The 12500-nt window shown below is 37.1% G+C and overlaps 3 protein-coding genes across 3 annotated transcripts in view; 1 reads left to right on the forward strand and 2 right to left on the reverse strand.

Annotated features, from left to right (window-relative positions):
* LOC125040451 (T-cell acute lymphocytic leukemia protein 1 homolog) overlaps window positions 1-1416 on the forward strand; it is a 9492-nt gene extending 8076 nt beyond the window's left edge. Inside the window, exons 3-4 of the mRNA XM_047635004.1 lie at window positions 340-554; window positions 1216-1416. Coding sequence (XP_047490960.1) covers window positions 340-554; window positions 1216-1325 — 325 coding nt within the window. The 3' untranslated portion in view covers window positions 1326-1416. The remainder of the gene's footprint in view (window positions 1-339; window positions 555-1215) is intronic.
* Window positions 1417-2236: 820 nt separating this feature from the next.
* On the reverse strand, window positions 2237-6967 carry LOC125040904 (glucoside xylosyltransferase 1-like). The gene is made up of 5 exons (XM_047635696.1): window positions 6108-6967; window positions 4277-4541; window positions 3630-3776; window positions 2920-3099; window positions 2237-2517 (listed from the first exon to the last, which is right to left on the reverse strand). The coding sequence occupies exons 1-5, from the start codon at window positions 6869-6871 to the stop codon at window positions 2311-2313; spliced, it is 1563 nt and encodes a 520-aa protein (XP_047491652.1). The 5' UTR covers window positions 6872-6967; the 3' UTR covers window positions 2237-2310.
* A 200-nt stretch (window positions 6968-7167) lies between these two features.
* Window positions 7168-12500, reverse strand: part of LOC125040453 (doublesex- and mab-3-related transcription factor A2-like) — a 61730-nt gene continuing 56397 nt past the window's right edge. The window contains exon 5 of the mRNA XM_047635005.1: window positions 7168-7272. Within this exon, the coding sequence (XP_047490961.1) occupies window positions 7168-7272 (105 nt within the window). The remainder of the gene's footprint in view (window positions 7273-12500) is intronic.

Raw genomic sequence — 12500 nt, forward strand, 5'->3', positions numbered from 1 at the left:
GTGACGTCATCAAAGATTCTAGTTTTTTCCCAAAATTCCTATTTTTGAGAATGTGTGGCGGCGATAATTCATGGGTGGATGTCATTCACTATTCATATTAACAATTTGAATTGTTGATTATATGCTACCGAAGATTTATATCTGTATTAAAAAATATATATATATAGCAAATGCCCTGTACACCCGTATCCCTCCGCATCGACCTCTTTCCCATTCCTTTTGGCGCCTAAACCTGCAACATTACCCCCCCCCCCCCACCTCACCTCACCCCCATACACACCCCTCGGCGCCTAAAACCAACCTCTGCTGCTGACGCTTTGCGTTCCCTCCTCTCACCAGCAGTATAAACTCAGCATTCGACGAGCTGAGGACACACGTGCCGACTTTTCCCTACGAGAAGAGACTCAGCAAGATAGACACTCTACGCCTCGCCATCGCCTACATCGCACTGCTGAGGGAGCTGCTGACGTCAGACTTGGATCCGGTGACGCACATCGAGAAGGGACTGAGGGGAGAGCTGCCCTCGGACCAGTGCCACGTCTGGAACACGTCAGGTGAGAGAGAGAGAGAGAGAGAGAGAGAGAGAGAGAGAGAGAGAGAGAGAGAGGGGGGGGGGGGCGGGGGTGAGAGAGAGAGAGAGAGGGGGGGGGGTGAGAGAGAGAGAGAGAGAGAGAGAGAGAGAGAGAGAGAGAGAGAGAGAGAGAGAGAGAGAGAGAGAGAGAGAGGTGGGGGAGAGAGAGAGAGAGAGAGAGGTGGGGGGGGAGAGAGAGAGAGAGAGGGGGGGAGGGAGAGAAAGAGAGAGAGAGAGAGGGGGGGGAGTGAGAGAGAGAGAGAGAGAGAGAGAGAGAGAGAGAGAGAGAGAGAGAGGGGGGGGGGGGAGGGAGAGTAATGAGAGAGAGAGAGAGAGAGAGAGAGAGAGAGAGAGAGAGAGAGAGAGAGAGAGAAAGAGAGAGAGAGAGAGAGAGGGGGGGGGGAGAGACAGACAGATAGACAGAGATAGAGAAAAAAAATACATCCATTCATGCATGCAATATCTTTACGCCCTTGAATTTATACGACAGAAAACAACAAACGGAAAGCACATGCATGTCTTCACGCCCTAAAATTCATAAAACAAACAACAAAGCAAAACCACATCTAACCCAAACAAAAATTCATAAACCGCCCCCAACTAACACACACCCTTTTCCCCCTTTCCCCCCTTCCCCCCCACAGACCTGACCGCCCGTCTGTCCTGGATCAACTGGGAGAACCTCGGCGTCAGCCCAACTCGACGCTCCATCTTCTCCACCGTCGGACACACCGCGGATAGCCTGGCCAACTGAAGGAGCAGGAAGGAGAGAGAATGAAGAAGGGGAAAAGGGAGAGAGAGGACGAAGAGGGGGGAAATGAGAAAGAGGATGAGGAAGGGAAAAGGGAGAGAGAAGATGAAGAAGCGGAAAGTGAAAGAGAGGAGGGAAAGAAAGGATAAGGAAATGGAAAGAGAGAGAGAGGAAGTTAAAGGTAGATGATAATGGTAGTGCGAGAAAGAGAGATAGAGGGAGGGAGTGAATTTAATAAAAATAAAAAAAAATAACGATGGTGATTAAATGCAATAGTTATGTACAGAAAACAGAATTATATAATAAACAAATCAAATAAGGAAATAAGTAGAAGGTTTAGACCTAAGAAAGAAAATAAACACGATTATTACTCACAACAAAACAAGACTTTGTTTTCTCTTTCGCAAAAACAAAGACAAAATTACACATTTGGCAGAAATTATTACAGTCATTTCCGCAAGCACTTCATTATTTTTCTCCCCCTCAGAAACTAAGAAAGGAAATGTTTTCTTATTCATTTTCTTAGTCAGTGATGCCAAAGAGTAGATTTAAGGTATTGTAATTATATAGTAATTATAGTAAACGTTTAAAATTGTGTGTAAAGTATGTGTTTAATTTATGCTTGTATGTGATATGTAGGTTTTAGCGAGAATGAGCATCCTATAGCCAGGTTGGGATAAAATTCCTTATATATATATATATGATATATATTTATACTTGTTCTCTCTAATAAAAGAGGTAATCTATTGTATGTTTTAATATTCATTTCCGCCCAAAAATATTCCATTTTATGACGATATTCGATTATGATGTCATGTACTTTCTCTCTGTCTTTCTGTATCTGTCTATCTGTCTCTCTCTCTCTCTCTCTCTCTCTCTCTCTCTCTCTCTCTCTCTCTCTCTCTCTCTCTCTCTCTCTCTCTCTCTCTCTCTCTCTCTCTCTCCTCCCTCTGCCGCTCTCCTTCTGTTTGCTCTTTCCTTTCACTTCTCACACTGTTCCTCTTCCTTCCTTCTCCTCGAGCTTCGCCAAGTCATGGATGTGCTTCAGAAGGATGTCCTGGATGCCCCACACCTTCTTGCAGGTGGACGAGAGGCCGAGGCGGTCCACGCGGAAGAACTGTTCCTCGAGGCCGCGCAGGAGGTCGCTCGCGCTGCCGGTGTCGAGTGGCAGCGCGAGAAGCCGCTCGTAGATCACCTGGTCGAGGGAGAGAAGGGGAGGGGGAGGGTATAAAATACATATACATATATACATACATAAGTTGCGTGCGTGTGTGCTTGTGTGTGTGTGTGTGTGTATGTGTGTGTTTGTGTGTGTGTGTGTGTGTGTGTGTGTGTGTGTGTGTGTGTGTGTGTGTGTGTGTGTGTGTGTGTGTGTGTGTGTGTGTGTGTGTGTGTTTGTAAACATATACATATATTTACGCACGGTTATATACAAACCCATATACAATAAAAGGATGTCGCAATTACGTGATACAGACCTAACCTAACCACAAGATATGTTTGCAACCCAACGCCTAAAACACGAGCCAAGTTAAGCCTCGATCAGGGTTCAGTGAAGACCGCCCCATTCCCGACAGGCGCCTCATCCCTAACTCACCTGGAAGATCATTTCGATTCCCCTGACGAAGGTGGCGTCGAAGCCGTGTATAACTGCCACGCCCGTGTCGGTGCAGCACGGGAGGACGCCGCCCAGGCACTGACTAGGGCTGAAGTTCCATCGGGCGCCGAGCTCGTGCAGGAGTTCGGGGTGGTCGGCTAAGAAAGCGTTGAGGGTGTCCTGTGAAGATAATGATCATTAGTATCTATTTATTTATTTATTTTATTTCTTCTTTATTTTTTTATTTTTATTTTTTTATTATTATTATTATTTTTTTTTTTTTTGAGCGGGTGTGTGAAAGAAAACGGGTTTCATGGTCCTTCTAAATGAATATGTCAGGCTGGATAACTATATATGCGAGTGTTTTTTTACGTATGCTATCTGAATCTCGAAATATCCAGAGTATATTTTGATATAGTAAATCTAACTAATCATTCCAAATTACTCCCCTTACCCAAAAATAAATTATATGTATATTTAGTAATTTATATATATACATATATATACATATATATATATATATATATATATATATATATGTATGTATGTATGAATGTATGCAAGCATATATATATATATATTTATTTATTTATTTATTTATATATCTATCTCTATCTATCTATCTATCTATCTATCTATCTATATATCTATCTATCTATCTATCTATCTATATATATATATACACTAAGCATTGGATTTAAACGCATTACCTGGTCGTGATGATTTGCAAAGCTGTTTTTGTAGTGGAGGATCGTCTGCGTGAAGTTCCCGTGCTGCCCCCTGAAGGCACGCAGGGCGCTGAAATTCATGACCATCATGCCAGCGCTCAACCCTACTGTCCCTGCGTAACGTCGATGCTAAGATACGGTGGAGAGACACGAGAAATTAATCCAAATTAGCTGTTAAGAATATAATATTTAATGCTACTGTTTTAGTTGTTTTCAACTGAATTTGGTTAAGCCACACTGTCAGACTTGATTAGATCACATACATATATTTTTCTTTTTATAACAAAATGTTGATGTGGCTCTTGTGCACATTCTTTTTCTTTTTATTATCATTATTATCCATCCATCCAACTATCTCTACTTTTTGTCTATCTGTCTTTATCACATATTTTCTTCCATCTACTTGATACCTTACATACATACAGTATATTACGATTACCCCTCCCCCCCAAAAAAAAACACATATGAATAACAAAATCACTAACGTAATGATAAAGGATTATCTAAAAAAATCTAAAATAATGAATTTAATATGACTTATTATTATTATCATTATTATTATTACAACTTTCGGTCATTTTTTCTGTTCTTAAAACAAATAAGACGCAAACGAGACCCACACACAGTACCTTATGCCTATCGTACAGCGGATCGGGACCTAACGCCAGCGCTTGGGGCGGTTCCAACTCGTCAAGAATTTCCCACAGGCCTTCTGCAGGAGCGAGGAACAGGATGTCGGTATCCACGTACACGGCGGCGTCCACGAAGGGCAGCGTCTCGAGCAGAAACAGCTTAGACCAAGAACACGGGCGCCATCTTTGTAACAGCAGAGGATCCGCGTCTGTAGGCGGTGTCCACAGCTCCGCCCGCTCGAAGAGGAGGCGGGACCGGTAACTGCGAAGGGAGGCGGGAGGCGAGAATGATGGGGGGAGAAGAGGGATGGTAATAAGGGTGAGAAGGATAAGGGTGATGGTGGTGGTAGTGGTGGTGATGGTGATGGTAATGATGATGATGATGATGATGATGATGATGATGATGATGATGATGATGATGATGATGATGATGATGATGATGATGATGATGATGATGGTGATGATGATGATAATGGTGGTGGTGGTGGAGGTGATGGTGATGATTATGAGAAGGATAATGATGATAATGATGGTAAAAATTATTAATGAGCATATCGTGATGATCAACAACAATGATAATGATGGTGATGCTGCTGATGATGATGATGACAGTAATAATAATTATATTATATCAATAATAATCACAACAATAACAAAACAACAATAATAATAATAATAATGATAATAATAGTGATGATTTTGATAATGATAATGAAGATGTTGGTGATGATGATAATGAAGATGATGATGATGATAATGATTACTTTACTATTGCTATTATTACTGACATTTTTATTATTTTATTATCATTATTTTCTTTTATTTATCATCATTATTATTATTATCATCATTATCATCATTCTTGTTATTATCATTATCAGCATTATTATCATTATCATTATTCTTATTATTTAATCATTATTCTTGCTGTTTTTATTATAATCATTATTGTTGTTATTGTCATTCTTTTCACTATCATTATTACTACTATTACTATTACCATGGTCATTATTATCATTATCCTTGTTATCATCATTTTTTAAATGTTTATTATCATTATTATTATGGTAATTATTGTTATTATTATCATCGTCATTGTTATTATTGACATTACTATTACCAATATCATAACTGTTATTATCATTATTATTGTTCTTATTACTACTGTCATTATCATTATCTTCATTATTATTATCATCATTATTATCACCATTACTATTATCACTCTCATCCTTATCACTATCATTATCATTTTCATCATTATCCTTATCGTCATTATCATCATTACTATTTTCATTATTATCATCATTATCATTAGCATTATTATCATTATCCTTATTTTTTTTTAATAATATCATCATTATCATCTTTTTAACATCAATATTATATTAATTATAATCATCATTATCATCTTTTTAACATCAATATTATATTAATTATAATCATCATCATTATTAGTATTATTATTATCATCATTTTATCATTATCATTATTAGTAGTAGTAGTAGTAGTATCATTATTATTATTATTATTATCATTATTATTATTACTATTATTATTATTATTATTTATCAGTATTATTATTATAATTATTATCCTCATGATTATCATCATACCATTATTATCATTATCTTCACCATTATCATTATCATTATTATAATCATTAATATAACGATACTACTATCAGTCATAAAATGTATACAATGTATGAAAATGATAATAACACTATTGGAAGTAACAAAAGCAACAACACCAATAAATATAATAAAAGCACTTACAAACACCACTAAATTAAACAAAAAAACACATCCTTATTACACAAACTCACTTGGCTGGCCAGTCTTCGATCTGCTGAAGCACTTGGTTGTAAGTGTCTTCAGTGTCGGTCACAAGAATTACCCTGAAGGTCGTGAAGGTGCTGAAGTAGACCAGTGACTTCAGCATTGTCTTGGTCTGGTTGAGTTGCCTGCCGAAGATGTTCCTCTGGTATTCGTCTGGGCGTTGGTTGGTACCGCAGACAATGGTCACCAGAGTTCTTAAGGAGGAAAGGTTCTTAGCGTGAGTTGCCGTGCTCGTGTTTTGGGTTGGTGAAGGTGCTGCGATTTCGGCCCGCTTTCGGTCCAGCGGTTTTGTCTTCAGTCTGCGTTCCTTCTTCTTTTTCGCCGTCAATGTGTGCTTTTTTCTTTGCTTTGTCTGTTTCAAGGTGTAGGTTTGTCGTAAGTCTTCGATATTTTCGGTAATTTTACTTTTCTTAGTCTCCATTTTCTGTTCCTCACTAACCGCTTCGTTTTCTTCGACTTGTCGAGTGTCGAGGTATAACTGCGGTAAATCCATCGAAAAATTCGACTCGCGCTTCTGTAACTGTTTATATGTTTCTCTCCTCGAACGTTTTTCTCTATTCATTTCTTTCTTTCGTCCGTCAAATAATTCATGCTCGTTTTCAAAGTCCAAAGAAATATCAGAATTTCCAACATAGCTGCTGGCCCTCGCACTATATACGATCATACAAGCCACACTCCACCATAGCGTTAGAGTCACCAACACTACGAGAGTTGGGTTCCTCCTCAGCTGCCTCTGGATGCGAATTAACATCTCGGAGAATTATATATAAAGGGAAGACGTCCGTTCACTTAACTGTCCACTGCATCTGTAACGAGAGACGAAACACTGGGAACGAGCCACCACGTACCCCGGCTGTAACAAACAAGGAAAAAGGAACTTCAAAATAGTGAGGCGGAAAGAGGCCTCGAAAAATATATTAGGATACGTGGACATACGAGTAATTTCCATTAATCCGTTGATGATTATATAATCTTTAAATTTAAATTGGATAGAAATCACGCATCGGAAGTATATCCTTAAATAAAATATAATAATATTGCTTTTTCTTATAATTTCTGAAAATATTCCTTTTTCGTGGCTACTTCCTCGGGCGGTGGCAGTTGCCGCATACCATTTAACTGCGTTATTTTTCTTTTCTTTGTGTCCTTTAACTGCCAGCGTGTCATATTATATTTAAAATCCAAAGGTTACGATATAATCAACTTAATGAATTCCGGATATAGACAAAGACTAGAAAGCGTATCTTTTTCAACAAGCAATAAAAGGAAATTGGGAGTGAAACGGAAAAAGTGAGGTGCATTTTTTTTTTTTTCCTTAATGGTTTTCCCTAGTTGTTTCACAGTAGGAAAGCTAAGCCCAAAGGGTTCCCGTTTGCTATCAAATAACTTTTAAAACTGATATGTATGTATAGACACATACATACACTCACACATGTATATGGATATGTGTTTGTGTGTGTGTGTGTGTGTGTGCTCACACACACACACACATACAAACACACACACACACACACACACACACACACACACACACACACACACACACACACGCACACGCACACGCACACGCACACACACACACACACACACACACACACACACACACACACACACACATATATATATATATATATATATATGTGTGTGTGTGTGTGTGTGTGTGTGTGTGTGTGTACGTGTGTGTGTGTATAAATGTATATATATATGTATACATACATACATACATGTGTACATATATATATGTATATATTTATGTATATATGTATATATATATATTGAGAGAGAGAGGGAGAGATTTGATTTGATAACATTTATTTACAGAACAGTGTACATGCCCTGCAAAAAGCCAGGGTAAGATACCAAAGCATCTATCCAAACTGGCTGTGCTTCTATTTTTGTAGAGGGCCATTAGTCAAACATTAGTGTTACATACATGCCTGAGGGGCTGTGCTATTATCACTGTATTAAAATATCATCTGGCTGGTAAAAAACCGTTTATATCACTAATCATGTCAAAGACAAGACCAGTGTCTATAATAAAGTTAATATAATCAACAAGTGCTAATCTGTGAACAGTACTACTTGATCGATAGGATGCAGTCTTTATGCAACAGAGTAAGTAATGAGTGAGATTATGCGACTTGGGTGCCTTGCACAGTTTGCAGTGGTGATATGAAACAGGTTTTGCATCCAAAACTGCATCCTGTACATATTGCATAGTGTACTGATATCCTATGCGTAGCCTAGTTAATGTAACCTGTTGTCTCCTAGACAGTCCGTGATAGATTTTATAGGGTTTGTCTAAATTTGATGTCCCAGCAATACTCTCGTAATGCCAGATAGTACCATGTCCGTCTTTTTTCATCTTTTCAGTGGTCCATACCTGACCCTCATAATCTCTAAGACAGTTGATAACTCGTTTTTTCATTTGATTGAGAGATAGTGGTATTACATAATATGGATCTTCATGGGAAAGTGCTAACCTGGCTAATTGATCAACCCTGTCACATAGTGATATTCCTATATGAGAGGGTATCCAGTATAGTGACACTTGAGTACCCCGTTCTGATAGTTTGGAAATTTGGTGAAGGATATTCCTAGTTATCATGTTTTCTGGATTAAATGCAGTAAGCCTTTGGAGAGCGCCTTGGCTGTCTGTAAAGACAGCCAGGTGTCGCTGCTGCTCACTACCTTTCTTAATGGCATGATGTATAGCTACTGACTCGGCATCAGTTGTGCTTGTCCAGTTGGAAATGCACACACTTTCTTCAAAATTTATATCAGGAATTAGCACACCAATCCCTGTTGATCCATGAGGATCAGTGGAGGCATCACAGTAGATTGCAAGTGGGGGCGTACCATGAGAGGGATGTAGAATGCCATCTATATATTTCAAGTAGTGAGCTTTTAGTTCCATTTTTGAAGCCAAAGATTTAGACCCTATTAATTTATCAATATAAGCATGTACATGAGTTCTGTGCCAAGGAGCAGCAATTACTGTATCTGGAATATTAATAGCTTCGTTGTTCCATACATTGAAGAACATGATAGTATGAGCAGTTTTAGTTTTCCATTCTAAGTTGGACTGTATGAGATTGGAGTATCGAGGTCGGGCATACCTAACTCTATAATTTATCTCATTTGATAGGCTATTGGAGATTTGTGGTCTAGGCTGAAGCTGCATGAGTCTGATGCCAAGTATGGTGTTAACTTGGATGACACGACTGTGAATAGAAGGGAGGTCTAACTCTTTCCTCATGACGAGAACTTTAGCAGTCATTGGGCATCCAAGTATAATTCTCATGGCCTTGAGAGAGAGAGAGAGTGAAAGGGAGAGAGATAGGAAGAGGGGTGTGTAACTAAACGCAGGAAAATTAAATAGATAAATAGATATGGATTAGATATGAAAGAAAGAAATGTAGAATTACAAGAAAAACAATGAAGCTAATAAGCAGTTACAAAATGTAAATCATTAGCATTATCATTATTTATTTATCATTAATATTATCATTATCAATGTTATCATTATCATCACCACTACAAGATATGTTAACTAATTTATTGTTAAAAGCGATACGTTACATATTGCTATATCTAAGTAGTAATAGTAGTAGTATCAGTAGAAGTAGTAGTAGTAGTAGTAGTAGTAACAACAGCAGCATCAGTAGTAGTAATAGTAGTAATAATAATAGTAGTAGCAGTAGTAGAGGGAGGAGGAGTGGTAGTAATAGTAGTAGTGAGAGTACTAATAATGATAGTAATAGTAATGGTAGTAGTAGTAACATCGCCGTTCTTTCCTTCACATAAACAACAACAGCAAAGCCATACGATTTCTCAAGCCTTCCCTTTGTGTCGCTGTTGAAAGGCTACTCAAGATGTATATCTTCATCCGTGTTTTTTGAAGCCTTTGTGGTGAAGTCAACTGCGGTTAAATGGCCAGACAAAACGAACGATTTAGGGGAGCGATAACTTTCGATGAAAGAGGGGAGAGAGAGAGTGGGAGAGAGAAGGCCGAAAGGTTGATAAAAAAGGGGAAAAAAGAAGGGGAGATCCTGTGGATGATTACTGCCAATCAAAGAAAGTGGGAAATATAGTTTGTCCGTTTTCTTTCATTTTCTCTTACTTTTCCTATTGTTTTGTTCCTTTGTGTGTGTGCGTGTGTGTGTGTGTGTGAGTGTGAGTGTTAGTGTGTGCGTGTGGCCAGCTCTGTCTAATGCTTCCCACGATACGCAATTTGTTCTTATATCTTTATTCATGAAAATAATGAATAATATCACTACTGCTGTTGCTACTACTTTTAATATTACTGATAACATTAATAATGATATTGATAATAAGTGATGGTAGTATCGATTGTGATGACAATAATAATAGATATGATAATAATGACAATAATAATGATAATACAGATAATGATGAAGAGTAGTAGTAGTAGTAGTAGTGATTGTAATTATAACGGAGACGAAAATATTGCAGCAATGATACAACTACTATTATTACAACTTCTAGTAAAATTGGTATTTATAAAGGTAATAACAGCCATAATAATGAAAACGACAATAGTGATGCTGATGATAATGATGATGATAATTTAATAATGATAATAATGGTAATAATTGCAACGATTGTAATAATAATGATGGTAATAATAACAATAATAATAATGATGATGACAATGATAGTAATAATAATAATATTGACAACAATAATAACAATAATAGTAATAATAATAATAAAAATAATAATAACAATGATAATAATAATAATGATAATGATAATAATAATGATGATAATCATAATAACCATAATAACAATAATGATGATAATGATAATGATATTAATGATGATAATGATAATAATAATAACAATGTTAATAATGATAATAATGATGACGATGATGATGATGATTATGATAATGATAATTATAATAATAATGATAATGATAATACTACTACTACTACTACTACTAATAATAATAATAATAATGATAATACTACTACTAATAATAATAATGATAATACGAATGATGATGATGAAAATAAAAATAATAACAGTAACAGTAACAATATTGATATTGTCGATGATTATGATGATAATGATAATTTTGATAATAACGATAATGATAATGTCAAAATTAATCAACGGTAGCAAAAACAGTACACAGATTCAAACGAACCCAAGGTTAAAATTGGCATCGGATATAAATCCTTATACACAGCCTCCCTTGGTGACATTAATTGCCCTTATTAATGGTATGTTTTGAAACCCGATGCTTGTGTTTGACTTGTTTGATGCCCGCGGGACTCAGAGAAAAGGAAAAACGGTAAGTGTAAAACGAGGTAGAACAATGAGAGTGAGATTGAAGAGAACAAAAAAGAGAGAGAAAAAAAAATGGATTTTGAAGGATATCTTTACTTTGATGTTAATAGTATCCAGTGGGATTTGTTTGTTTATCTGCACATGTACACGAACACACACGTACTAATGCATGCACACAGACACACACACACACACACACACGACACCATATATATGCACAGGATAGTCCATGACACACAACTCCGCAAGCACATACAGGCATATGTACAACTCCAAACACACGCACATGTGCACTTATATGAACATACGCACATGCATAAAGGCATGTAAGCCCAGATTCATATTTACACATGAAAATGAAAACAAAACATAAAAAAACAGAAAAACATCAACACTCAAGCACAGACTGATTCCTTAGTACAGAAACCCACATGTATTTACACACTTCATTTATCTTTGTTATTACAGATCTGTGTATCAAAGTCAATGAATCTGTAATGACAGTTTCGTACCCAAAGATTAAGATATATTATAAGCACATCCACATGACTCCTGTTTTAACGATCGGACAGACCGTCATAGATTCCTGTCAGTTTGGTAACCGTGGTATGCGGCTGCCTGGAGATAGCTTTATACACACAGGAGTACAAATATATAACACATATATGCATGTGTGTGTGATAACACACACACACACACACACACGCACACACACACATACACACACAAACACACACACACATACACACACACACACACACACACACACACACACACACACACACACACACACACATATATATATATATATATATGTGTGTGTGTGTGTGTGTGTGTGTGTGTGTGTGTGTGTGTGTCTGTGTCTGTGTGTATGTATGTGTGTTTGTTTATATATACATATTCATATATATATATATATATGTATGTATATGTATATATATAAACACACATACATGCACACGCACACACACACACACACACAGACACACACACACACACACACACACACACACATACACACACACACACACACATAATAATGATTACGATATATATGATGA

Source organism: Penaeus chinensis, chromosome 29, assembly GCF_019202785.1.
Source record: "Penaeus chinensis breed Huanghai No. 1 chromosome 29, ASM1920278v2, whole genome shotgun sequence".
NCBI lineage: Eukaryota > Metazoa > Arthropoda > Malacostraca > Decapoda > Penaeidae > Penaeus > Penaeus chinensis.